The sequence below is a fragment of the Ciconia boyciana genome, chromosome 24 (genome assembly GCF_034638445.1).
Source record: "Ciconia boyciana chromosome 24, ASM3463844v1, whole genome shotgun sequence".
Taxonomy (NCBI): Eukaryota; Metazoa; Chordata; class Aves; order Ciconiiformes; family Ciconiidae; genus Ciconia; species Ciconia boyciana.
Genome location: NC_132957.1, coordinates 122,768 through 150,689, shown reverse-complemented (window position 1 = coordinate 150,689; position 27,922 = coordinate 122,768). Strand labels below are relative to the sequence as shown.

The window sequence follows — 27,922 nt, the reverse complement described above, 5'->3', positions numbered from 1 at the left end:
CATAACAACCACATGCCACTACATCATACTCATTACATCACTCTTTTCCAAGCTACATAAGAATGGAAGTGCATTTCCAAGCCAAGGTACTACATTATAAGTGGCTCCTCTGTTCAAGTATATACAGGCAAACATCCTCCTTTCACATCTGTTTAACTTTCATACCTTAAATGTAGGTAGGCGAATTGTTTTCAACATGTAAAGACAGAAAGCGATTCCTAAAGCATCTTGCAGAACCCAGGCCCACCTAATGAAAGAGGAGAGTAACATTTTTGCAGGAAACAGTAGGAAAGCCAGACCAAGCCTTGTCCTCACTAAGGACCTGCTTGGGACAAAAAACTTTGTTAGAAGTACTTGCTTGAAATCAACATTATTGTCAGCATGGATTCACAAATGGGAAGTTGTGCTTGATCAACTTGATAACCTTCTACAATGAAATGACTGGTTTGGTAGATGAGGGAAGACCAGCGGGGATATTGTCTTACCTAGACTTCAGTAAGGCTTTCCACTGAGAATCTCCCACAAGATCCTCAGAGAAACTGATAAAGTATAGGCTGCATGAGCAGACAGTGAGGTGGATTGAAAACTGGCTGAACGAGGTCAGTGGGTACCAAAATGGGAAGTAGTGGGGTCCTTTGGCCTGTGTATATGTATACACCCTTGTGTGCTGAGGGAAGCTTACAGGTGGGGCTGTTTCTTGATTGTGTCTTGCAAGTTAGGTATAGAAGTACCAAGGCTCTCTGCTTTACTCTTGATTGCTAGGATCAAACAGAAGTAGCATTGGAGAGACGAAACACTAAGGTTTCCCTAAAATTGCTAAGGTCTAGATGCAGATGAGAGATTATGCTGTTGTGATCAATACCTGAGCACTTGCTAATGGAGCTTTGTGCAGGGGTACACTCAGGTCCACTCCAGCTTTGAGGCAGAAAATGGATTTCCTAAGTCCTAAATATCCCAGGCTGGAATAGCTCTATAGTACTTCTGTATTCCTCAAGTCTGACACTTATTTCTCTAAAAGGTGTTTCAGAGCTGATGCTTCCTGGATTTATGAGTTCTGTCAGTGAATGACCCACAGCCTTAACACAGAAAATGGACCCCACAGAGGCAATAACAGGCATTCAAGGCACAAGCAAGACATTGTTGTTATCATCAGCAGAAACACAAGCCAGCATTTCAGATCCAACACAGAGTCCCTGACAGAGGGACCAAGAAGATGAACACATAATTTCTATATGGGGAAACTAGAGCATCTGGGTGTGAGGTAAGGGGTAAAACCAAAACAAAACCAACCAAACCCCAAATACCCAAAACTCTCTAACAAAAGGGGCAAGAAGAACATGCTATACTTAGGTACCACAGCAATACTGGAGACAGAGAATTATTTACCCATACCAGACAGTTGAGAGAAACTAAAGATCTGACAATCTCCACAGCTCTTATTCTCTCTGAGCAAATGCACATGCAGACCATCACCTGAAGAAATAAGTTAGACAACTTGTGTCCAACTTTCCATACCACTTGTGAAACGCTGCCTTAAGCCAAAGAGATCAGAATATGGACTGGGACTCAGAGAAATTCAAGCTTAACAAGAGACAGTTTTCCGTAACTGAAACCAACAAGACAAAGATGAAGTACATAAGGAACAACTAAGAATTTCTGCCCAAGTCTCTAGTATCTTTCCTGTCACTCCTGAATTCTGGATAAGTTTAGGCTTTTATGGATGTCAGTTACTTATACTATAAAACATATTACAATTTCTAGCACAGAAACTAAAATACACACTTACTGATCTTCGTTTCTGAAGATTCCCCAGACTACACTGACAGAGATACATAGTACCGCCAATAGCAACATCCGGACCTGTGGACGCTTGTGAAAATAAGGCAAGTTGTTGTCTGGGATTCTGAAAATGAAACACACCAAAGCTACAGTTGTCTATGTAGTTACCCTTGTCCTTTAAAAAGGTTTTGAAATATGAAACCATGTTGTAAATCCCACACCTACCCAACATTATAAAAAATTAATTTTGCCTATTAAAAATTTAGAAGTTGCCACATACCTACACTTTCCCAAGGGGAATCTTCTTACAAAGGGAGACAGACAACTGTAAAGACCAATTGAGGCAGCCAGGCAGAATATTCCTATGATAACATAGACTGAGAAAGAAAAAGTAGTAAGTCCAAGTAGGATAAGTTAAGATATGCTTTTTTCCATATCCCAGCTGAATAAAGAACAGACAATCAAAAAGCCTGAATGAGAAATAAGGCTTACATTTCACTAGTGAAAGTTAAATTCAGAGAATTCAAATGATTGTTGATTAGATTTATGCTCTTTAAGTATCTAATTCTGGCTCATTTTACTCAGGTGTACTTTATGCAATAGCTACTTCAACAAATCAAAACCTCTGTGCTAATATTCTTAAAGTCAGTCATTAAATCATAAGCCTAAATGGCAATTTATGGTGAAGTGTTTATCTTCTCATTATGAGCATATGTGAGCGTTGTAAGGGAACTCTTAAAATCACTCAGTAGCAAAGTGAATTCATACAGATGAGATGCATCTTTCCTAACTTCCTCAGAAATATGAGGATGGAAGTTCCAGTGTTCCAGTGTATTAGGCTCTCATGTTCTTTTGTCAATCAATTTGATAAGTGATCAGTAGAAACTTATCATCATTATAAAAAAATTTATCCTGGATCCCATAACTTAACTTCAAACTGAACAACAATAGAAAGACAAGTATAGGTTTGAGAACACCTTTGACAAAAATAAAAGGTAGAAGACGTTAAGTCTGTATCTGCTTCACAGGCTTTAACTTTTGAAAGAAGCTCTATGATCACCTAATGCAACCTCATTAAAGTAGGTATAGAAATCTACTCAGTGTGTTTTCTTACAGGGTTTTAAATCATATTGGGATGAAGAAACATGGCAGAAGACAGCCGTTTCATAATTATTTTCACAGTAAAAGTGTTCTTGAAATGATGGCAGCCTTGTGATATTGAAGAATACAACTTTAAGAGTACCTAAGTGGTCATAGAAGAAATAAAGGAGGACCAGCATTGAGCAGCACATCACCACAAATACACAGATCATTATTGGAGTCACATCAACTGTTTCATCATCATGTTTCTCTGCCCCATCATCACGTTTGTGCTTCATGTACCGCCTGAAAGAGTAACATGGCTATAATCAGTCCATTCACACAATGCATAAAACAGTAATCATTGCATTAGTGTATCAAAAGTACTATTTTTCATTCACTAACAACTCAACAGAATCCTGAAAATTACCACAGAATAATTTGCTGACTTCAGAAGAAATCCTAAAGTCAGGTTGTGTATATAAAGTAAATATTAGAAATAAGTGTGGCACAGATGACCTCCTCCCCCCAAGTCCACTTACAGGCAAAAAGTAACCACAAAATTTCAATAAAAGATTCACAATAAACATAGTATTTGTTAGCCATCTAATCAGTTTGTTTTGCACTACACTAGTAAAAACAGTTTCTATTATTTTTTCAAAAAAGATTTTTATGGTGAATTCTTGCAAAAGCCCAAATAGGAAGCCCATTACTATCCGATTTTCCTTCTGAGCTTTTCAAACATTTGGCTTTTTGACAAGGCAAAATACTAAAATACTCTACATGCAAATTATACTCTAATAATTTCATACAGTGACAAAGCCAATACAAGGCTCAGGGCCTTTGAAATGTCACATCAGCATTTTCCCACTCTGGTTATATAGACAGTCTCCAAACCTCATTAGCAGAGCTACCAGGTGATCTTTAGATAAATACCAGGTATTTTTTTTTCCTGTGAAAAATACAAGAAAACTGACATACTACCTTCCAGTTACTCACTTTTTCACATCTCTGCTTCCTGCCCAGTAGCCTCCAATTGCAACAGTCCCCACAGCCATGACAAATATAATCACCATGTTATAGTCTAGCACAGGCTCATTCGGTGCATACATTGCCCCTTTCACTGAGCTGCCGAAACTCTGTGGAGGCAAGTACAAGTTACTAAGAACTTCCAAAAAGCTATCTTAGCAAAGGTTCAGTTATTTAGTTTTCACTAAGCAACCTCAGAATCAAGCTTTATTGTAAATACTTAAGAGCAATCTATTGGCTCTACTATTAGTGATATTTATTTCCAGCACCAGGCACCATTTTTATTTTATTATGAAGATGAGAAATAACCTCCCAAGAGATTTGCATTTTTTTTTCCAAAACATAATAATGCCATCTTCATGAGTACAATTCTCTATAGATTCAAAGCTCCTAAGATGGACTTCAAATACTGTTGAGCAATGACTCATTTAAATGAGATAGTATGAATCAGAGCATTTAGTATCGAGTTTACCTTGCCAATATCTAACATATCAGTATAGCTGAGCAGAGCCACAGGAATATCAATTTCTTCGTATTGACTCCTGTTACCCCCAGGAGGAACCTGAAAGACAGTTCAGACCAGGTAAGAATGTATTCATTTCTGAAAATACTTCTACTACTTCAAAAGGGTTAAATTTGCAAGTTCTGTTTCTCTTTAATTTGGAAAATATTCTAGAAAGGAACATAATGACAGAAAAAACCCAAAGTCAAAATGTATGCCTGTTTCCAGTAAAATATAAGTCATTAATGACTGTAACAGCAAAATGCAGCAACCAAACTTCAAGCAGTACCTTTTGCACATCAGGGTCATGGATTTTATGACTGATGTGTGCCTCTAGTATTGACTACAGTATTCAAAACTACTAATTTTACAAAACACACACTGGTGATACTCCAGCTGAATCTAAAGCACTAGATTCACTGTGCTTTAGATCTCATTGAAGGTAGCACTACGAGTCAAGAAACCAACCTCCTTCTTTGATTCCAGTATTTCATAAGGATCATTCTGAGCCCTTGACTTGAATATTACATGGGCCCTATGCAGTACTCTTCCTACTTAAATGAGTACCTCCTCTTGTTTCATTAATCCTTCCTTCAGCTGTATTACTTCCACACATGGCTATGCAATGTATGTACAGGCCTAAACACACACACATATATTATTTATTTTAAAGAGGAGCATCAAATACCAGCAGCAAGCACTGAAAACAAGACAATATCCAACAGTAGAGGAGTATCAGCAACATAGAAAGACACAAAGAGACTTACCAGTCTCTCTTTACTAACAATGAGCAGTCCACGAGCTCCATTTATCTGAGCAAGCCTCACTTTCTCATAGAAGGTGCAATTCCCTCGCATCACCATGGGGATTTGATTATTAAATCCCCCATCAGGTACATCAGAAGGAGAACACAAAACAGATGCTGTCTGATCCTGCAGTTGCAAGAGTGACTGAAAAGAAATAAATTAGTTAAATACATTAACTGAAATTATAGAAGTCAAGAGCAGAAACCACAGCGTTTCTAAAGGCTAATTTAGAACTTTCAAGTAATGGAGTGATAGAGTATTCTCAGAGAGACTTGAAAGCTGAAACAGTGCTGCCCTCTCTATTACGTAGGGTCCTGCCTTGCTTCAACTTATTGTACAGAATTCTGCTGGTAATAAAAGTTGGGTTATGATCTACACCTGCATTTGTTTTCTTCAGCACTGCAACTGTTCTGATACACGCATCCAGGATGTAGGAGGAGTACAGCAAAGTGTTATAATTGCTACAGTGGCACAGAGTGGCAGGTTGAGATGATGTAGGGTATGAACAGCTAGAAACACAAACACAGGCTGGGGTGAAGTACAAAAGCATAGGCAACAAAAATAAACTTCCATTTTGAAACCAACCATATCCAGTTCGCTGAGATTTTGGATCCTAAGCACCTGGATACTGGATTCTAAGCTGCTTCTCTCACTGCTTGCGATTCAGAGATGTTGCAGGCCTGCCCCAATTCCTTAGTTTTGGCCCTCCTCACACCCAAAGACATCTACTCTGGTATGTTTACACAGGAACAACCCAAAGACACTTCAAGGTTTTAGAAATAACACCAGCACAAATTGTTCCTTGCAAAACCTAAACACCACCCATCTTTGCCCAGTTCTATTTGCAAGTCACCTGAAAAATGTAATTATCTACCTAATAACTGATTCTTGGTGTGAGCTGTGCTAACAGAAGCCGGTCACAGCCCCACCACTGCTAGGAGTTGAGCTGTTAGGTTTGACAAGTGTCAGGGTAAAGTTTTAACCTGAAAAGCTGACACATGTAACACTTTGTATTAGAAATCCACAAGTACATGATACAATACCAAATACCTGCATAACTGACTACTGTTTTAGGAGGGAAAGTTAAGAGTCAAGCTGTTAGTAGCTCCAAGCTTATTCAGAAAACTGCTGTCTCCAACCTGGCTCCTACTCTAGAGACAGTAAAACGTTTCTACGCACACTTCCTGGTTGTCCAGGTTTCAGGAAAGCTTATCAGCTCTATCATAGTACAACACAAATGCAGAGTGAGCTCAGGTTGGTGCACTGCATCGCCTCAGTTAATAAATTGTACTGCTGGAGTACTGGAGGGAAGGAGAAGGAGGGAGAATGTGAAAGAAGGGACAAGCAGAAGGAGGGCTGAGGAAGGAATCAGGGATAGGCAAGGATATAGCATAGGCAACCCAAGTGCTCTGTGGAAGGCAGGGCAGAACCTGTTGAGTGCTTCAGCTTCAGTTCAGTGCAAGCTATTCTGGACTACATTAGCTCCTGCAGAGCTACTGAAATATGTCTCCACTGAATTTTTATGAGACTGGTTGAAACAAGACGTCTACAGCATAGTCCCCAGCTCTCACAAATCCTAGAGTCCAGAATGCTAGAGACTCCATGGGAAGTCTGCCTGGATCCAGCCGAACAAGACCCTAAGCCTTTCAAACCAGCTTCATGCACTTCTGTGTTCCCACTTCTGCTATTGAAGCAAAGGGATACAGTGCGTACATGCACTGACTTCACGTTACACGGAGTCAAGTCAAGTGCAAGAGTTTATTGGCTGGGTCTACACAAGGCAAAAGCAGCTGCAGCATCTGAGCTACCTATGTATCTAGGGAGTAATCTGCAGTTGTGATAAACCCACCACAGGTAATTAAGACTTTATACATTGAAAAGGAACATTAATAATTCTGTCTAGCACTCAACTGATAGATTAAGGAATACAATGAATAAAATGAACAGAATATCAATCAACTACTCCACATCTTCCCCAATTAGTAGCTCATTCAAAGTGCATTTGCTGATTTCATCAGTCAGTGACAGTAACTTTTTCTCACGGAAGAGAGTGAAGAATTGACTCAATTGTCAGCTCATAAGGCTTTGGATAATGCAGCAAAAGCTTGACACTACTTAGTCTTACACTTGACAGAACTATGAACAGTGAGAAAGCACTAAAGGTCACAGTTCAGTATATTAGCAAGGCCACGTGGTATCTTGTATCATACTGACATACAAAGACTCCTTTCCAACCACATGTAAGTGCCATTTTCAATTAACTGGTCATGTTGTGCAGAAGGAAGATTTTTGTTTTGAACCAGAAACAGTCATTACCTCTACGTGGTGCTTGGAGAAGAATATTGCCATCATAGCACTGCCTAGGGTGATCTTAACAGATAAAAATATTTTCTAAGTAGAGCAAACAAAGTAGTTGCTTCAAATTCTACTAATCCAAGTTAGAAGTTTCCCTGTAACAAAGGCATTTTTGAATACATTCTTCTGTCATTGCTTGGCTAGGTACTTACAGCTTTACCCAGATCATGTGGCAAATGGGCCCACTGAGAGTTGAAGAGGATACAGTAGTCTTTTCCTTTGCTGTTCCCCTTCTCTGAAAGGACATGTACCATCCCATACTCGCAGTACACCTGAAAACGTAACAAAAATTTCACTAGAAGAATTTTGGGTCACATGAAATAGCAGAATGATGGGCATAACTTGCTGTTGACTAGCCTTTGTATTTTAAAGAAAAACAAAACATTCTACAAAGTTTCAGTATCTGTGCAGGGAGTACAGTGGAATTTATTAATATTTCCATCATACTTCAAACAGACTCAGACACATTAGGCAGATTCTCTTCTACATAGGAACTGGTCAAAGAATCAAATGAAACCTCACTGAATGTTACTGGATGTGTTTTTAAAAAAACAAAACACAACCCCAAACAACACAGCCAGAATGGTGCATATATGTATATAACCAGAGCAATAGAAAGAAGCTGGACTACTGCAGAACAGATAAGAGAGCTAGAAGAAGAGGCCTGGCCCCTACCAACTCCTGAAAGTACAGCCTAAGTAATGATCAATTCCAGATTCACATCACTCCAAAACTCAGCCTTGGACACCTTTGCTGTAGGTCTGACAAGACTCTACAGCATCGGCTCTCTTTTTATGTCCTAAGTAGCACATGTAGATTCTCAAGACTACATACTGCATATACTTTTCACTGCTTCAGTCACCAGTAGTCACTGCTGTCAAAACTCCAACAATATTTGCTACAAGTAGTGAAGATTACATATCTAAGAGTTATAATTACAGGTCTGTACTGGGTCTGGCTGGGATGGAGTTAATTTTCTTCATAGCAGCTGGTATGGTGCTGTGTTTTAGATTTGTGACCAAAACAACGCTGATAAACTAATGTTTTAGCTATTGCTGAACAGTGTTTGCACAGTGTCAAGGCCTTCTCTGTTTCTCACTGTGTCCCTCCAGTGAATAGATTGGGGGGTACACAAGAGGTTGGGAGGGGACACAACCAGGCAGATGACTAAACAAAGAGATATTCCAATGCCATATAACATCATGCTCAGCAATGAAAAGTGAAAAGAGGGGGTTTTTAAGGAGGTTAGCCATCTTTTGCTCAGGAACTGGCTGGGCATTGGTCTACCTGTGGGAGGTGGTGAGTGATACCTGTGGGTGGTGGTGAGCCTGTGCATCACTTGTTTTCTTTCTTTCTTTCTTCTTCTACTTCTCCTTTGCTTATTAAACAATTTTTATCCCAACCCACAAGTTTTCTGGCTTTTACTCTTCCTTTCTTCTTCCCCGTCTCACTGAGGGTGGGAGGGGAAGTGAGCAAGCAGCTGTGTAGTGCTTAGCTGCCTACCAGGGTTAACCTACAACAAGGTCATAGAGGCAGAACGTGACAGCTTCACTCCAGTTGTTTATGGGTAAAAATCCCTTTACTTGAATCAAGAGTCATGAGCTTTGGCCACCTTTAACTTGATGTTCAGCTTCTGGAACAGAGCTGAGTTGCAGTGGAAGGACCATCTGAACTCTACACCCAAGTACAGCCCAGGCTGCAGTCCTGAGCTGAAGAACTAGGAATACTACACGCAAAGCTGTGTGTGGACCTCATGCACAGATAGTCACAAATTGGGTTTCAAACATAACAACCTGGCCTATGATTCTTCACTCAAAACCCTTTAAAAACTATTACTAATTCCTCAAAGCTTCAAAAGGTAAAAAAAAAAAAAAAAAAGACTGCACATGAAGCCCAAGTCTTCACCTAATCAAGGCATGCTTGTTGTATAAGTTATTTCTAGTTGATAGGCGGTATAAGTTATTTCGAGTTGACAGGCAGCCTGGCTTCAGTTTGGAGCTACACCAGCCTTTACTGCAGCTGCCTCCACACTGGGAGCAACTCATGGTAGCAAGAATAATCCTAGTTGGCTTACTCATGGAAACATCACAATTCTTCTGAAGAACTCCAGGAAACTGAAGTAATAGAACACAGATCCTATAGGAATTTGGAGAGAGAGAACAAGGGCTGCAGAGAAAAGTAAATAGTAACATGCAGCAAATATACCAGTTTAAGGCATCTTCTCAATTGTGGTACGGTTTGTAGTCTGTTTATTCAGCTAAGTGTTCTAACTACATCTAACCGCATAAAGTGCTCCTTTTAACACAAATATTTTCAGCTTCCCATCCCTGCGAAATAATACATAGCAAACACAGTAATTTCCTCATTATTTTGATTATGTCAGATTGTATCAGGCCATTTTCCAGCAAAACTGAAAGACCTAGGGGTTACATAGGAGGACTGGTCATCACAAGAATTACTTAAATTTATCCCCCCCCCATCATAGCAGATACTAACAAACACCTCCTTATTACAGAGTTATTCACCAATCTTCTTATTCTTCATGATGAGCTCTGTTCTTTTAAATATTTCCTCCCCTCCTTCCCTTCCCTGCATATAGTGACATATATGAGTACCAGATACATTCCTCATCTTCCACCCAAAAAGCCAGACCAAAAATGCCTACAAGACCATATATAGAACCTGCAAAATTAAATATTTTTGTGGAGTTCATGTAGTTGTCTGCTTGTACACCAAGTCCTCGCAGGTATTTACCCAGGCAACCAGAAATCAGGAAGACAAAGCAACCATGGAAGTACGTGCAACTTCCCTACCACTAGTGGGTTTTATTTAACTTTAATTAGTGGTGACTTCATTCTCATATTAACTGAACGAAAATAACTGTAAATCCTCCCTGCCCTCAGAAGTTGTTGAAGAAACACAAAGTATATCATGAGGTCTACTGTTACTGTTCTTGCAGTCTAAGGGCTCTGATACAAATCCTCCTTCCTTCTTCCTCCCAGTTCTAAGTGGCAAATGGGTACCTCGCTTTGCTTCAGTCTCTGACGATAGGGTCTTTTCCTTGCTGTAATGAGAAGGCATGCAGAATTTAATTTTAATATCATCCAAGTCACCGTTAAGTTCTATGGGACACTTCCATGCTCTTCAGGGCAGCAACAATGGGGTTGCAGGCACTCTCTTGGAAGTAGTGTGAGGCACCACCTCCACTAACTGTAAAAGTGTAAGTTTAAGAACTCTTTCCTTCATGCAAAATACTGAACATCAGCTGCTTGGTACCACGCCTTTTCATGTGCATTCTGCAACCCATCTGGTCAGGTTTGAACACCACCACATTAAGCATTCAATTTAAGATTAAGATCTGACCATTGCTGCAGGAAGCTTTAAATGCTTCAGATAAAAAAAACGTTCAGATACGGAAGAAATGCTCAGAAAGCAGGACAAAAACTAACTTTTGAGGGTTGTTTTTTGGTGTGGGGTTTTTTTTTGTGGTTTCTTATTTGTTTGTTTTTTCTTTTTAAATTCAATTGTACAAATCCAGATCAATGCTTCTTTTTGAAGAGGGAGAGTCTTGCTAATCTTTAATTACTGCTTCAGAACCTCACAGTCCTCTTACAGAGCAACTTCAAGGTTTAAGGAGTGCTGTAGACTACAAAAAGACAATGCTGAGAGCAAATGTAAATTATATCTGTACTTAGCTTCATATGAGCTATCAGATAGTCAGGAAAAAAACTGACCACATACTAAATGTAGCATTCTCAAAATACTATTTTAGCCCAGTGATTTGGGAATCCAGTGCTTAGGAGTACCAAACATCGTTAATGTAAACAGATTGTTCCTATTATCATTTCTGTGTTCCAAGGGTATTTGCTTCCTATTGTAAGGGGAAGTTTCTCCATTTTATTGGCATTTTAACTGAGAACTCACAATAATCCTCGCTAGCACTTAGCACTTTGAAATTTGTTTAAAAAACCCCAAATAATATCTGAAACACGTACAATAACTGACCTGGCTCGCACACTAACTAGTCACACACTTTGTTTCTGGCGGAACGCTGCCCATTCACTAGTGAGCCCAGGACACAGGATGAGCGGAGACCATCAGTTCACCACCACCACCACCAGCAGCAGGTTCAGAAAAAAACAACCTCCAACAAACCTCTCAAAACAAACACCCCCCCTCCATCTAACTGTCTTATCTTTCTACCATCCCCCTGCATGTCCTACTGTCCTCTACCCACAGATCCAACTCCTCCCTTCCCAGTCTTCCTTGTCGTTTTCTCCTGTCCAGCACTCTTAAACAAAACTGAAGTAATTGACTGAAGACAGATTTAATTGCTCTGTTGCTCAGATTTAGTTTTCCCCAAGCAAATCACCTTGTGCCTACCAGAACTGATGAAACCTTGTTCTGAAGGGAAACACAACGTAACATCCCTAACCATTGCTGCTACTGAATTAGACAGAAAATTGTGACAGACTTATCTGTCAACATCTAGTTTAACATTCATAAGCTAAACAGACTAATAATTTGATAGTTACACAGTTACACTCTTACAAAAACATCTTACACATTTGTTTCTCCAGGTCTGAGAAACAAGATGCTAAAGACGACTGGAGGCAGTGGCAAAGTTGTGTCTTAATGCATTTGTTCAAAAATCCATTAAAAGAATCCATCACTCTCATTTCTCCCTCTTCACTTCAAACCCCACTACACAGAAGCTACCCTGCACCCCTAGGAGACACTCACGGTAAAAAGATGCTTTTTGTAACACTTCAAAGAATCATCCTTTAAACATAAACAATCTCCACACTGCCTGGAGGATAAATGATGCCATTCTACTGCAAGATGTCAGCAAAGCAGTAGAGAAACATCATCCTAAAAATATACAGGAGGTAGAGATTTTTATATTTAGCTCTTTTGTATATAATTGGTCTTCGATAACTCATGCAGCAACTTTTTCCTTTTTTTATAACGTTAGTGTTCATTAAGTGCTCTAAAATCTATTACATTTGTCCTGAAGCGTACTGGGCACAGCAGGTTACATTGTTTATTTCGGTGCAGATTAAAGGCACTTCAGCAAAGCGCAAGTTTACAAGACACAGCTATTTGGGGAGGAAGGGAGATATTGTTGTGCATATGCAGTGAGGAAAAAAAACGTGTTTAGCAAAAAACTCCAACTATTCGCCATGGTGGACTTGATAACTCGTATCTGAGCTATCCAACCACAGCACCTCGACCCCTTTCAACAGAAGGAAGAAGTACTGAAAAATAATCCATTATTATTATTATCTTGAATTTTACTTTCACGAGTAACAAGCCACAGAGACCCAAATACAGACACTGACAAAAGACCAGAACAAAAGTGTTTCCTGCTTATTGTTACAGGATCTGACTGGGCTTAAAAAAAACCATCAAGTAGCTCAGTTTTGAATATTATGTGTACAACTGCCTCCAAAAGCTTCAGGCAGTTTTGCAGGAGCTAGCTACCTGTAATTGAACAGCTTTATGCATCTGAGAAACAATCAACCTGTACAGTTAAAAGTTTTACATTTATAAGATATAAGCTACGCATCTTTAAAACAAGAGAATAAGTATAGGGTGTGTTGCTACATTTCCATTTAGATAACCATTACTGGAACTCAGTAATAATCCCCAAATGGCACGCTGAAGACAGTAATACACAATTATGCTTTCTGAGCAACTTAATGGATGTTCTTTAAAGAAATATTAAGGGAGTAAAAGGTTCCTAATGTGAAGTGCTCAAAACATTTTAGAAGCTATGTGTTTTTGTGTGCCAAAAGCCAAGTAAAAAATGAAGGATGAGAAGAACTAAAGGGAATATGAGCAGGACTAAAAGCAGAAGAGGGTGTACAGAGTTTTAGAAAGTCCATGGAGAATGGAGTCCATGAAGAATGTGGATTAACAGACATTTTTACAAGGCAATAATCACTTACCATCAAAGCATAGTTCTCAAGTCTGTTAACAGCCACTACAAGTTTGTTCTTATCCTCCCATCTAAGCAGAGCCATAGGCATCAGAGTTTCTTGTTTCAGTACCATTGGGCTTTGATGCTTCCAGTTTTGTTTTTATTTATGTCACTAGGTATCAGACAACAAAAGTAAGTTCAACGCAGTGCAGCTGATGCACTGGGATGGTGGCAACATTTATGATGATTCTTAGTTCCTAGAGATCACTCTGTATCCTAGATTAACCCATGAGAAAATGTAATCTCCTGTGCAGATCCTACACAACGTTCCTACAACGCCCAAGGGCTCTTTTCCAAGTATTTGGATATCAAGCCCAGCCTTTTTCAAACAGCGACAGAAAAACAGCAGCTGTTGTGACAATAAGGTGTTTTATGATACTTGCTTCTTACAGTACATATGATTTAGAAAGCACTACAACAAGCTTCAAAAGAAATGGGCTTCCTAGCCTCAAATAGCAGAAGTAACTTCTCCCAGTTAAGTAGGGAATGATCTATTTTCCCTATATGAATAAGGAGAGAGTATTTGTATTTAAACATTGTTACCAATCAGGCATCCATATTCAACCACAGTGCCATGTCACACACAAGACCTCTGCTTGTGAGGAAATCTGCTAGAATCATAGCTTTATGAAGATTGTTGTATAATTAACACAAAGCAAAGTGTTTTATATAAAGCTGCAAAACAAGGAAAAGGTTTTCACACAACAGAAGTGTAAAGTCTGAGGGCACAACTTAACAGGTAATTGAGCCAATCTAATTGTTTGTGGCATTAGAAGAGCACACTTGTTTGCTCTGAACCTCATCAGACCTTCCATGGTTTATTTAATGCATTAAAAGAGCAGAACACTCCCCAATTTTTTGCCAAGTTAAGTTTTTTTGTCATGTTGGTGAATTAATGCAGCTCAGAGACAACCACTGGGACTTGCAAGTTAAAGGATGGAAGAAGGTGGAGAGGAGTAATTCAGCTCAACCATATTTCAAGAAACTGCAACGCGAGTGACTGAGCCAACCTAGTGGCTCATTCTTGTTTGTTCCTCCCTGCCTCTGTCCCCAAGCTCACCTGGATGCCCCATACACTTTTTCCACTTTCATTAGCTCTATCAGCTGATCTGGTCACCTGAATCTCAGGGAGATTTAACAGACACTAGGAGCTGTGTTCCTTGAAGGAGGAATGAACAAGCTATGCCTACTCTTATCATGCAATACACGTAGTAAGCGGAGTTCCCAAGAGCTGGGGTGCGTTCTTTTCCATGAACTGCACCGATCAATTTGGAGACCATTAGCAGCAGACAGCAAATTTGCACACAAAGAAAACACTCCTGCAACAACCACTGTACAGTGGAGAGAGTTTCATATTCACAATGAAACAATTGTGTGTTTCATTCAACTCTCACAATGAGACTAAGTTGTCAACCACCGTCTTAATCCAGAATTTCAGAGTCTCTTCAACTCTTCGGACCTTCATCATAGAGTGCTCTGATTTTAAATACAGAAACCAACAACTCAATTCAATATTCTGCTGAAAGCTAGTATAGTGAAGACGAGCTAGATCCAACATGCTCACTGCAGATCATGTTACTATATTCTTCATTAGTCAAAGGCTCATGTATATCTGATATTGTTACAGGACAACTGAGAGGTAGCAATGCCGTGAAGGAATGGTTAGAATGAGAAGGAAGTTAAATGAAAAGTGAGGACTCAGATACCAAAGCAAGATCTAAGTGCAGATTGTACTTGGATCTATAAGATCACACCCCTCTTCAGGTGTTCCCAGATGAGGGCCGAAATTTGAGAGCACCATGCTTCACTAGCCAACCTGTTCCTTCTCCCTACATAAATCAGAGTTCAAAAGCAAATGTGGACACTACTTCCCCCTGCCCCAGGGAAAAAAAATAAAAATCCTATTATCCTATTTCAAGGAGAGAGACAAAGATATATTCCAAATATGCCCAACAGCACTAAGACAAGAGTAAGCCATTGATAATGAGTACAGCTGGTGCACAGAAAATGCACACAACAGCTCATTGTGAAAGTTGTCAGCTTTGTCCCACAGAATAACCCCATCCATCAGTCACTGGTGTATCACGGCAATACAAGTGCATCAGAGTGCTCCTCTCTGCCTCAAGCTGAGGATGATGTGCTACCTAAAACCATACCGACAAGTGCAAGTACAAAAGATGGAGAAGTATTGCAAAATATGAGGTATTCAAACAAACTTTAAATGAGCCAGCTTGGCTAACAGAAACATATTAGCAGCATACAGTAAATTTTGCTTTTTGCTGCTGCAAGCAGGACTGTTTCAGCACTCTGGCCAGCCTGTTCAAAGCTTCCTCAAGCATGTTAACACTACTCCACTGCACAAACATGGTAAATGACTTACTTACAGAAAGGAAGTATGCTGCAATGCATGGAGCTGAAGCCAAGATCTCCAAGTATCTATCCACCAGTGGACTATCTCACCTGCTGTCCTTCCACACTGTGATGTGCTCACCTTTTCCAAACTGATGGATCAAACTGATTCCATGCCAGTCCTTGACCCATTCTTATATCTTAATTTGCGGGGCCTAATTTGCTGGCACTACCAGTCCACTTGAAACATTAATAGAGATGTCAAAATGCACAGGGTATGCGGGGAATAAAGACGGGATGATGCAGGAAAAGATGATGGAAGAAAAGAAAAAAGGGATGATGCAGAAATAAAAAAAGAAGTTAGCCAGAAACCAGACCATTCTGTAACTAAAGATCACTGGCAAGGAATCAGTAAGGAGACAGGTATGGAAGAGGGAAAAATTAGACTGTCATGTTAAGATGCTACACCAATAATATTCAAGAAGACATACTACCCTCCAAATTACCTAAAAAACAGTTAAGAACTTTAAATGAGACTTCAACTTTTTCAGAACACAAGACAACTGAACTTAAAATACAAAAGCTATGCACCATGCAATGCAATAGCTAAAAATCCACCCTCTCCTGTATCAGGATTACATGCCTAGTTTGTCACACCCTTAAAAATTTATCCCACAAAAGTTATTAGTATTGTAAGTAATGAGAATGCAAGACTCAAGATAGGCTATGAAGTCAGGTTCAGCAGAAATCCCCTTTCTTTTCTGCTGGCTGCTTTCTGAGGGCGAGTTTGTCAGTTGGGATGAACCCAAAGCCAAGAGCCAACCCTGCTGCGAGGATCCCAGCCCCAGCCGCTGGCCTGTGCACCCTTCCCAAAGGACTGCCTGGAGAAAGCTGCTGGCCCGACAGGGACCCGATAAGGAATATGCTGTTAACTGCGGAAAGAAGAAGAAAAAAAACCCCAAACAACCCCAAATATACATATATAAATACTGCTAAATCGCGGAGGACACGCAACACGGACGTGGGGGCGCAGCCCGAGGTACGAACGATGCCGTCTTCTTTCCTCCAGAAAAAGCGGGCTGCAGCTTGGCCAGTAACACCCTCCCGCTGCCGAGGGCTGCGGCACCTCCTGCTGCAGCCGGGCAGCCCAGGTTCTGCTCCGCGCCGTTAGTCGCCGTAAGAGGCGAGTCTCAGACCGAGAAACGCCGCCCGACCAAGCGAGGCCACCAGCACCATAGGCCCCGCCAGGGCCCTGGGACCAGCATCAGGCCGGCGCCCGGCTTTGCCCGTGATCGGCTTTGCCCCGCCCGGCTGCTGCCCCCCAATCCCAGCAGGGCTCTCCCCCCCGCCAGGCATGGGGCCCAAGGGGGGCCCAAGGGGGGCCCAAGGAGCTCCCAAGGCCGGCGCAGCCACCCACCTGCGGCAGAAAATGCAGGAGCAGCCAGACACGGAGCCGCGCCCGCCGCGCCGCCATACCGGGCCCGCTGCGCCGCCGCCCGCTTTGTTTCCGACCGGGCCGGGTCGGGCCCTTCCGCACCGGGTAACCCAGCAACCCGCGCCGGAAGTCCCGCCCCGCACTCGTGAGCCGCTAATGGGCTTCGCCGCGGTACAACGTCACTTCTGGCAGCGGCGAATGAAATGGCGAGCGGCGGCAGCGGAGGTGGTGGTGGCGCGAGCAAGATGGCGGTAAGGAGCGGTGTTTCCGCGGCCGTGCGGCCTCGTGTGGGGCGGCGATCGGGGCCCGGCCCGTCTCGTCTCGTTTCCTCTCCCGCTGGCTGTGGCCGCCCAGGGGTGGGCCCGTCTCGGCCCAGCCCGGCCCGGCCCGTCTCGTCTCCCGCTGGTCATCGCCGCCCAGGGGTGGGCCCGGTCCGGCCGTGGGTGCCATGGCGGTGCTGCACAGGCCTGCGCGCCCCGTGGCGCCGGCCCGCCGCCGTGCCGGTCAGCCCTGTCCTCTTGCTCTTCCTTGGCGTGGAGCTCTGCTTGGGGCGGTTTCCGCGGCCGTATTGCAAACAGCGTTATTGCAAGAAGTGTTATGGAGGGGAGGGGAGGAGAGGGGCGGGGCAGGGGAGGGTTCTTTTCAATTCAGGTTGCCTTTGCTCCTCTCCTTTAGGATAAGGAGAAGAAGAAGAAGGAGAGTATTTTGGACCTCTCCAAGTACATCGACAAAACAATCCGAGTGAAATTCCAAGGTGGGAGAGAAGGTGAGCCAGTGCTTGGCCCCGGGCCGGGGATGCGGCTTGTGCCTCTGCAGTGTGAAGCTCGCTTTGCACGTTGGCGTTTTGCCTCGCTCTTTGCTTGTCGGCTTTTGTCTCCTCTGTGGTCATGTTGCTTGCTTTCCAGGAATGACGATGAGCAGCAGGTGCTTTTATTTGTCGTTGTTTGCTGTTACCGGTGTGAAGCTTATCTCCTTTAATTTTTCCATTAATCCCCTGGCTGAAATTTTATCTTTATGTTTCATTCGTGCACCTTTCTTTCATCTTCATTTATTAGTTGTCTTCAACTGTCTTCTTTTTTTTGGCTATTTTTTCACATTGCAAGGCTGCACTTAAAGCAGTAAAGAAATATTTATGGGTGTTATGATTAATACACCTATCATCCTTTTCATCTCTTAACATGCTAAATGTGCCTGGAGTTCACAGATTTTTTCAATATATTTCACCATGTCTTTTCATCGCTTTTGAGGCTCTTATGTCATTTCCCACCCTTACTTGCTCCCTTACCGTGTCTACAGCTATCCCTCCCGAGGCAGCTGATAGTGCCACCTGCAGACCGCTTGTCTGAAAGTTAACAGCATGCTGCGTGGGAGATGCTCAGCAGAAGCTTTTGCTAAAGCAAACTCGGTTTGCTTTTAAAAATCTCTTTTAAAACTCCACTAGGACCTGGTGCTTATGAGGTTTTGGAAGTTACATGGACTCCTTACTGATAGATATGGGGTTTGGGGTTTTCTGTAGTTTTTGGGCAGTTGACAATTCCATTGAATCTATTGGTTTTGATTTTCTTCTCAAAAAATCAACGCCAAGTTCCTTTATGATCTTCATATAACACCTGGGATTGCAAGACTCTCTTCTTTGATTTGGGCTGTTAGCAATGACAGTAATGCTGGTGATCAACAAGTATTTTTCAAACCCGGAGATCATTCTGTGTAGTCTTGCGATTTATTAAGTGACCAGTCTTGTGGAATCATGTTCTGTTTTAGGACAAAGTGCTTGTCTGTCTGCAGTGCATTCCTATGGAGGCACTGCTTGTACTAAAGAGATTATGTTCCAGGAGGGCACCTGGAAGATGGGTTTTCTGAGGAAAACACTTCAAAATATTACAGTCTTGCCTCACTTTTTTGCTATGCCATGGTGTTTATTTGGTTTTGGGTTTTTTTGTGGTGTGACTTGTATTGATTTGTTATGCTGAAGTATTCTTAAAATGCCCCTGAAATTGGCTGAGAACAAAAATGTTAGTGTCTTGAAGAGCATTTTGAAGAATTGATTGAAAAACCTGTAAGTTTCAGTTGGCACAACACAAACCAGGTGCTCGTGCATTTGCACTTTGATAAAGAGGGCACTGCTTAGTATCTCTGGTCTCATTTGCTTGATAGCCTTGCTCGAAGGAGAAAACAGAGCTGGAGAACTGAATGTGTCCTTCTCGCAGTCTTGTGTTGCTGTATACCTGGTTTTGGTCTCTAATAATTGTTTTGTGTGTGGTCTTCAATAGCAAGTGGTGTCTTGAAAGGATTTGACCCTCTTCTGAACCTTGTGCTTGACGGTACCATTGAATATATGCGAGGTAAGTAATATGCTATCTGTGTAAATCTCCCCCCCCCCCCCCGAATAATTTTCTTAACAGAAATCTTACAGCTCTGTGAGTGAACAACCAGAAACTACAGGTTGACATCATCCGAACTAAGACATGTTCGTGATAACTAAGTTGTAAAGAAAGGGAAGGGATAAGATAACAGAAGTTGGAGTAAGCACATTTGCTGTGGTAGAACGTTCTTGGTAGTCCTTGCTTGAGCTCCTCTATAACTCATTTGGCGCTCTTGTCCTCTAAAGCTTGAATAAAGTAGTGTGTGTCTCTTCAGATAAGGCAGTTGCTTTTGCGTTTCTTTATACTGCTGGAGGGTTGCTGGTTTGCTCAAATCAGGAAAAGCATCTCAGCAAGAACTAGTATTTTACTGTCTTAAACTCTACTGTAAATGCATTCTTTGCATTTCTGTGGAACTAAAGCCTTCTGTAGCTTCTTAGAGCTAATAGAGCTGTAGGGTTTTTTATTATTTGTTTCTTTTTCCCATCCAAGGCTAAATGCTCCCATGTCCTTTTCCTTCCTCTGAAACAAAATTTATCATATGATAGGACAGTGTTTTTGAAGAGTATTCTCTTGTCTGCTTACAAGAAGCACCTGAAGCTTTAATTTTGCCCTTAGAAGGGAGTTTTAAAAGATGAGTGTAGTGCATTTTTATCAAATGTATTGACATCTCAAGGAGGGTAGAATTGGCTGTTGCTGTGTTAAGTGTTTGTCTGTCCCCATCCTCAGCCTTGTTTGGCTTGGTCTGGGAATGGACCAGTGCATTCTATACTTAGTGTATTCTGAAGACAGGGTCTTTTTCTGATTTGCATTGATCCCAAAATGTTTGTCTATAATGGCATTTGAAATGGGATCAGGAGCATTTTTAATCACTTTATGTATGCTTTTGGTTAGATGAATGAAAGGGCCTTTGAATTCTTTAAAAGATGTCTTCCGCTGTTCTGAATTCTTTATTGCTCACTGTGGCATGTGCTACTTTGAAAATTAGTAAATCAGTAATGTCTTGAAGATATCAGATGTTACTGCTGCATTACTTTTATAGTTCATGTGTTCACTAAAACAATGCAGAGACACCTGGAAAAAACGCGTATGTGCCTTTTGAAGTTGATGGAATTTGGTTTATTTTCCTTATGTTGCCATTGTAACTGTGGATCTCTGCTTTTCAGATCCAGATGATCAATACAAATTAACAGAAGACACACGTCAGCTGGGACTTGTGGTCTGCAGAGGGACTTCTGTGGTTCTTATTTGTCCACAGGATGGAATGGAAGCTATTCCAAACCCTTTCATTCAGCAGCAAGATGGCTAATGCTTTCTTTGGATTGTCTCTGAAGACTTCAAGGGTGCAAATCATCAGAGAAAACTATCATTGTGTGAGAAGCTTCCTGTTTTGGGGGAGGAGTTTGAATGTGTATTTGTTAGTGTGAAAGAATGGTCAACTTTTATTTTTGTGGCTTTCCATAAGTGATGAGAGGATGGGGCATGGTGTGTAAGAAGTAAGTTCTGATTTTTTTTCCCTACCCCTCAAATAAATGTGTAACTATATTGTTTAGAGCTGACAGGAGAGAATACATTGTCATGGAATTGTCTGAGACCCTCTTGATCTTGTGAGTTTTGAAACAACCACATAAAATTAGTAAAGAATGCCCTGAATATTGGTTATATTATTTACATTTTTAAATACATAAAAAATGTATTTTATCTAAAGCCTAAATACATTAGAACATGTTTTTCTTCCTCTTAGATGTCAGTACTCAGCTGGGAAGCATTGTGTTGTAGTCTTCCTGCTGCTGAGTTCAGTCTCTTTTGCCTGCTTGCTCCAGCGCATGCAGGAAAATGACTTTCCTTGTATAGTACCTTGTCATCACCTGTACAAGCTGTGTAGCTAAGAAGATGTTTTCTAGCACTTGTTCTGGATCTTGTGGGCTGTGATCTGTGTATCAGAAGGATCCCACACTTCTACAGAAGGACTGGACTAACTTCTAGGATGATTCTTGGCTGAGTGACATGAACCTTACGGAAGTATCTATTCAATACTTGGAATTTTAGGGGAAGAATATTTAAGATCCTAAAGTTCCATTGTAGGCAGTGTCTGGAAATACTGCATATTTTTATATTGTAGCTATCCACTTGTGGTTCTGCTTGTTATAACTTGATTTGTAAGTAAACATTTTTATTTCTTTTATACTGCAGAAATAGCAAGATTTGAGGAGTTTTGAATAAATACAAATTAATCTGTTCCTAAATGTCTGGGTTTCAGTCTGAAAAAGTGCTCTACAGCTGACACTGCAGTTCTCCACAGTTGTAAATGTAAATTAAATTTGTTCAGGAGGCATGTAAACACAGCAACATCAGGAGGGACCAGATCAGAAGCTGTGTTCCACTCTGAGACAGGGAATTGATGAGAAATGACTGAGAGCACCTCATTGCTTTTCTGAGGACTCGTGCATTTCTCTTAGGCATTTTAAAGACTGTCTACTAGAGGATATGTGCCCATAGGCTGTATGTAACCTGCTTTTCCTGAGGACCCTTTATGAGGAGGCTGTGGCAGAGTAAAATGTTTTGGTGGTAGCAGCAGTCTTGTTCCTAGAGGTTGTCAAGAAAACATGCCAAGGACAGGTTGTATTGGCTGTTCATTTTAGCAACAGCACCATACTCCCATTCATAGCCTTTCCTGGGTCAGCTCTGAAGTGGATGGGAACTTGAAGTAAATAAATTCCAGTTCAGTGTACGTGACTTTTCCAGGAGGCTATGAAACTAGGGACCAGTTGTCTTGTGTGGCATATTGCCTGTGTAAACTTGAGCGCTTCTGGATTTTCATCTCCTAGGGGTTCCTTCTTTGAGTGGTTCACAGAGCCGTCTGTAGTCGTGCTCCTTCCAACATAATTTTTTTCTAACACTACAAACTTGTTGTTCATGCAATTGCACAATTCAAAAGAGATTCTTTATTTAGAGTTTTTGGAGCAGAATTTGCTTGCTATCAGCCTGAGTAGAGTCTTGAACTGTCCCTTAGGTGGGAGAGAGATTGCTGGTTGTTGATACCAATAACATGCTGCACCATCTCTGCACTCTCTTTGTTTTCTGAGTGTAGCATCAGAAACAGACCTGTTGGAGCTCTCTTGAGTGGATTGCAGGTTCTAGATGCAGAGGGTACAGAGAGATCTGCCTGAGGTCATGTATCAAGTGCATAAACTCTGGAGAGGGGCATGTTTTCAGCATTTCCTGCTCAGTCTTCATTGCAAGATATGTGGCTGTCCTTTTCTGCAGTGCAGACTTCTGGGTTCTGTTTGGGAGTCAAGTACCTGAAAATAAGAATATGAAAATGATAGCTGAATTTTAAATGTGTATATGCTTTTCTGTTGGATTCATTCCTAAATGTGACTCTTCATAAAACCATTTGTAACAGCAGTTTTGCCTCTTCCAGAAATGCAGGAGGGAACCTCCAGGGAAAAAAGGTGCTCTTGAGCCAGATAGCACTATTCTGCTTGCTGAACTCCACCAAGAAATGGGACCAAGTCTTGCTGGGATGGGATCTTTGGGATAAGGGGCACTAGTTCAAGGTCACTATGCAAATCTCTCCACTTAATAACTTGGTCTAAACACTTTGGAAAAATTCACTGTGTGGAATCCGTGAGCTGTTGCTTGTACTATGACTATATTTATTTAGTGCATTGACACTGAGGATGACCGAATATGTGACAGCTGTCTGGGTTCGAATGGGGGCTCATTCCTTCTCCCCATCTCTTACTAAAGGATATATATAAAAATATATACTAAATACTACAATATTTATGTTTACTAAATACTGTAATATTTAGTATATTAAATATATACTAAATACTGCAAGCAATCTGGAATTTGATATTAAACTTGAACTGATGAAGGATGTAGCTTTGGGGAAATCAGTGTTTTTTCCCAGGAAGTCTCATGCTTTCCTATGACTTTGATTTGAAGAAGTGAAAAGTATTGTAATGGGTACTTTTTTCCAAATGCATTCAATGTTCTTTTACAACTTTGTGATATTTAGTCAGTGCTGAGGAAGGTTTTGGTTGTTTCTCCTCTTTCCTCCTCATAGTCCAGCCTCTTTGTTTGGCTAACAGCTCCCCTGATTTGCTGTGGCCTTATCTGGCTAAGGTAGATGCCAATTAAATCTGCATTTTTTTGGTTATACAGCTCTCCTGCTATTGCTGCTCTGAAAGCAGCAGAAAAGACTGAAGAGCAAAGCAGGAGGGTAGAAAACACATTCTATTTTTAGGACAAGATTGGCTTATCTTGTATTTATTCTAGCTAGGGGGATAATGTTTCCAGAGACCTCACATGAGTAAAGGCTGCATAAGGGCTGAGTTAATTTTAACTACCTGGCAGTCAGCAAGCATGGAGCCTGCACAAGAACAAGAGGAGCTGGAACCTCAGACAGAAATGATTGCAGACACAATTCTTGAGGTTGGAGAGAGACTCTTTCAGGTCAGCCGTAGAGTACTTTCAGTACATAGTCGTTATTTTGAAGCCATGTTTTTTGGGGGGACGAGAGAGAGCTCTGAACACCACATAGTGATCAGAGGGATAGATGCAGTGCCTTTTCACGCACTACTTGAGTTCACTCGCACAGCCCAAGTGCTTATAGGTCAAGAAAATGTGACCAGCTTACTGGAAACAGCTGATTTTTTTCAGTTTGACAGGGTGAAACTGTTGTGTGAGAAATTTCTGGAGAGAGAGCTGCATGTTTCCAACTGCCTGGGCCTGATGACATACTCGCAGCAATTTGCCTTTATAGAGCTGTATGCGTCTGCTATGAATGTGGCTCTCACTCACTGGGGGGATGTGATTTCCCAGGAAGAATTTAAGGCACTACCCAAAGAAATGCTGATGCAGCTCCTAAAAAGCGATGACCTCTTCGTTTTGCGAGAAGATGTGGTTTTTGACAGTATTATGAGGTGGATAATGGAGGACCCAGCAACGAGAGAGGAAGACTTTCTGGATTTGGTGGGCAAAGTCAGGGTCACTTTTCTGAGTTTGTCCTTCCTCGATATCTTGGTGAAACGCAGCAAGTGCTCTGGAGAGACAGATACCTTTTCCAGATTAATAAAGAAATTAGACAGCTGTCCTCCACCCAGCTGGCAGAATACGGAACTGTGTCCTTATGTTGGTCGGAGCTATGACACCTTATATGTCCTGGGAGGAAAGCATGACAAGGAACAGCAAGAATTATTTCTCTTTCAACCTAAAACAGGGACCTGGCAGGCTTGTTCTCCACTGCAGCGCAGGAACCTTACCCAATATGCAGTGGCAGCAGTAGGTAACTTACAGAGAAGTGGGACTGAGCAAATGCAAACAGTTGAGGCTGAGAGACCCAAATGCAGGGAGTTCAGCTGAACTCCCTGCAAAACTGCGTTGTTCAGCATTGCTAAAACCTCATTCATATTTGTGTTCATTCAAAGAACGGTTTTGTTTTCCTTAGTCCTGGGAGAATGTTAAACAAGGCTCAATATTTCTTTTCATATAGCAGAAACTATTGAACTCCTCACATTAGCTTTATCTGGAGTGAGTCTAATGACTTCACTTTAAGCAGCATATTTTTTTGGCCTTCTCTTTCATAGTGGTTTTGACAGATGGTGAATTCTGATTTATAGTTGCTGTTAAGTTAAACTTACCCATGGATGTTATGAAATCTTCATGCTTGGAGACTTTCAAGACAGCTCAATACCATGGCTTCCCTTATTTAGTATTGGTGATGGTCCCATTTCAAGTGGGAGTTTGGACATGAGATCCCCAGAGGTTCTTTCCAACCAGTGTTTCCATGATTCTGTTCAAGAGTGGGAGCAGACTTGGAAGGACTTACTGCATCCTGTAAGCCCAGCATCTCTGTGCAGATGATGAATCAAATACTGCAAACTGATACAAAGAGCAGTAACTTTCTCTGCTCATCTTGCACTTCATCAGTACAGCCGAGGGAGAAATGAGAACCCTAGTCCTCAGGAGCAATTTTCAGCCTTCACGTAACTGATACTTTTCTCTACTGTCTTTCCAGGGAGCTTCCTTTTTGTGACAGGAGGATATTTCCGGGATGAGTTTGTGTGGTATAGTGTGGATTGGGTGCTTATCTACAATTGCTTGGACAATAGCTGGCTGGAAGGGCCTGCCATGAAGAAGTCCCGCAATAGCCATTGTGCAGTAGGAGCAGGGCTCTACCTGTATGTACTTGGGGGGAGCACAGATGAAGGGATAATCTCAGCAGTGGAGCGCATGGCTTTAATGGAGTCGGAGTGGGAAAGCATGACTCCTATGGCTCAACCTGTGGAGAGAGGAGATGCGGTCAGTGTGGGAACCAGGATCTATGTGGTCTGTGGCCTGGATGAAAATGGACATGTATATGATGGAGTGCAAAGGCTGAACACGGAGACGGACAGCTGGGATGTCATCTCATTCTCCCCACTTCCAAGGTAAGAAATAATCATCTGGGACCTGGCAGGAGGAGAAAGGTTCTAGTGTTGGTCCTGCTCCAAGAAGAGGTTGGACTGGAGAAATCCAGAAGTCCTGTCCCACCAACACTTCTGTGATTCTCTGTTTAAATGGGAGTCTTGATATGAGGACCAAAGTCACACTGAATATTTCAGGGGCCAGATCTCTCTGTTGATTCTGATAAAGGGTTTCTTCCCTCCCAGGTATGACCTCTGCATCACATCACTGAATGGTGCTCTGTACACCATAGGAGGGGGAGCTTTTCGATTTGATGTGGAGACAGATGAATGGACCCAGGTGGATGAGGAATGCTTGACCCAGAAGTTCTTCATGGGATGCAGCACTGTGAATGGACGAATTTATCTCCTTGGACAGAGGAAGGGGAACAGTGCCCTCCCTGTTGTAGTCCTCTTTGATCCCTACATTGATATGTGCCAAGTCATAGATAACAAACTTCCTTGCCCCCTTCCTATTCATGGGTGTGTCTCTGTGCGAAGATTTGATACATAAGCATGAGTGATGCCAGATCCAGCATAACCAAAAAGAAAAAGTTATGTGCTTTACAGCTGATGGGAGTTAGATTGCGTAAAGTTTGGTCTGAGATTTTTAAATTTTGAAAATAGATCTGTTCCTTGGTAACTTTGTGGGATTTTTTTCTATCTGGCAAATGAACTTGAAGCAAAAGCCAGTGAGTTGCAAGTCACTATTGGAAATAGTGGCCACTGTTGTTATGGTACATAAACTCAGGGTTGATGCTAAATAAAGGGCTGCTCTGACCTTTAACCTCTGTGGCTCTCTGTCCTTTGAACAGCTGGGAGAGACAGGAAAGTCATTGCATCAGTGTTAGAAAATATTGTAGGAGTAAAATAATAAGTCAAATGTGTGTCAAGGGAATCTTTAGCAGGATGTGTGAGTTCTTAGTGCTGTAGGACAGAGCAAAAAAAAAAAACCCCAAACAACCACTGCAGTCAAGCCATACCCAGTATCGGTATCATTTTAGCCTGAAATAAGCAAGTTTCCCAAGTTACGTAATTATGGCTAAAATTACCTTTATTCCAGGCTGGAGAGCACCACAGAAGGAGGGAGGCTATTCTGGATTTATACATTCAGGTATGTGATGATAGTGATTTGCAAACTGGGGCACTTAAGAGTCTTGCTTCAGTTTTCTTAGTCCCCTTTGGGTTCGTTGCTGTACAGACCCAGAATAAAAATCCCCATCCCAAAGCACTGAAATGAGGGTGCAAGGAGCAGGGACCTGCATGTAGCCTTAAAGACTGTGTATGAGGAAGAAGGTTTGATGGGCAGGACTATGGACTTAACACAGCAATATGGGATAGGTCTCCAAGGGCACTCAGGGCTCCCAAGTGGAGCAGCTGAGAGAATGGCTGCCACACAAGTCTGCTTGACTGGATGAGAAGGGGAGAGTGCAACAGCACCGACCCAAGAGGTTACTCTACAAGTGTTGCTGTCATCTGTGTTAGCAGAGTCTGTTCTTTGATATGACGCAGCAACACTGAAAGGAAAATGTCCTTAAGAGAGTTCCTGAGCTGAATGATTATCATCTCTAGAGAATGGGAGAGGCCTTAAAAACCAAGAGGTGTGGATTAAAAGCAACCCTACCACTGTGAGCACTACTTCAGGATGGCAGGAGCTACTCTATTCAGGTCTGCAAATGTGGAGCTCTCAATCCAGCCTGGCTTCCACTCCTTGGCTCTAGTCCTTCTATCAGCCTCCAGCTGGGCTGTGGCATTGCCAGCTCCATGAGCTAAGAGCAGAGTTGGTGCT

At 41.8% G+C, this 27,922-nt stretch overlaps 3 protein-coding genes across 6 annotated transcripts in view; 2 read left to right on the top strand and 1 right to left on the bottom strand.

Moving 5' to 3' along the window:
• SPPL2B (signal peptide peptidase like 2B) overlaps positions 1–17,637 on the bottom strand; it is a 34,293-nt gene extending 16,656 nt beyond the window's left edge. The window contains exons 1-9 of one of the 3 annotated variants that reach the window (XM_072845789.1): positions 17,301–17,637; positions 7,704–7,823; positions 5,158–5,340; positions 4,361–4,450; positions 3,859–3,998; positions 3,023–3,165; positions 2,060–2,156; positions 1,787–1,903; positions 166–247 (exon numbers count right to left, since the gene is read on the bottom strand). In XM_072845789.1, coding sequence (XP_072701890.1) covers positions 166–247; positions 1,787–1,903; positions 2,060–2,156; positions 3,023–3,165; positions 3,859–3,998; positions 4,361–4,450; positions 5,158–5,340; positions 7,704–7,823; positions 17,301–17,357 — 1,029 coding nt within the window. In that variant the 5' untranslated portion in view covers positions 17,358–17,637. Of the gene's footprint in view, positions 1–165; positions 248–1,786; positions 1,904–2,059; positions 2,157–3,022; positions 3,166–3,858; positions 3,999–4,360; positions 4,451–5,157; positions 5,341–7,703; positions 7,824–16,904; positions 17,161–17,300 lie in introns of those variants that run through there. The other 2 variants (XM_072845787.1, XM_072845788.1) reach the window with 2 other exon arrangements.
• On the top strand, positions 17,431–21,084 carry LSM7 (LSM7 homolog, U6 small nuclear RNA and mRNA degradation associated). Of its 2 annotated transcripts, none has more exons than XM_072845792.1 (4): positions 17,431–17,569; positions 17,994–18,072; positions 19,589–19,660; positions 20,845–21,084. In XM_072845792.1, the coding sequence occupies exons 1-4, from the start codon at positions 17,522–17,524 to the stop codon at positions 20,985–20,987; spliced, it is 342 nt and encodes a 113-aa protein (XP_072701893.1). In that variant the 5' UTR covers positions 17,431–17,521; the 3' UTR covers positions 20,988–21,084. The 2 variants fall into 2 exon arrangements, with proteins under 2 accessions (XP_072701893.1, XP_072701892.1); XM_072845791.1 differs by having other exon boundaries at positions 17,439–17,569; positions 17,994–18,084.
• A 966-nt stretch (positions 21,085–22,050) lies between these two features.
• LOC140643674 (kelch-like protein 23) lies at positions 22,051–26,902 on the top strand. Its single transcript, XM_072845793.1, has 3 exons — positions 22,051–24,974; positions 25,707–26,118; positions 26,341–26,902. The coding sequence occupies exons 1-3, from the start codon at positions 23,996–23,998 to the stop codon at positions 26,645–26,647; spliced, it is 1,698 nt and encodes a 565-aa protein (XP_072701894.1). The 5' UTR covers positions 22,051–23,995; the 3' UTR covers positions 26,648–26,902.
• Positions 26,903–27,922: the final 1,020 nt, after the last annotated feature.

Coding starts and splice junctions, on each gene's coding strand:
- LOC140643674 (XM_072845793.1), top strand. CDS start 23,996: ATGAGTAAAGGCTGCATAAGGGCTGAGTTAATTTTAACTACCTGGCAG. Junction 24,975..25,706: donor ATATGCAGTGGCAGCAGTAG/GTAACTTACAGA, acceptor CTGTCTTTCCAG/GGAGCTTCCTTTTTGTGACA. Junction 26,119..26,340: donor TCATTCTCCCCACTTCCAAG/GTAAGAAATAAT, acceptor CTTCCCTCCCAG/GTATGACCTCTGCATCACAT.
- LSM7 (XM_072845791.1), top strand. CDS start 17,522: ATGGCGAGCGGCGGCAGCGGAGGTGGTGGTGGCGCGAGCAAGATGGCG. Junction 18,085..19,588: donor ATTCCAAGGTGGGAGAGAAG/GTGAGCCAGTGC, acceptor GGTCTTCAATAG/CAAGTGGTGTCTTGAAAGGA. Junction 19,661..20,844: donor TACCATTGAATATATGCGAG/GTAAGTAATATG, acceptor TCTGCTTTTCAG/ATCCAGATGATCAATACAAA.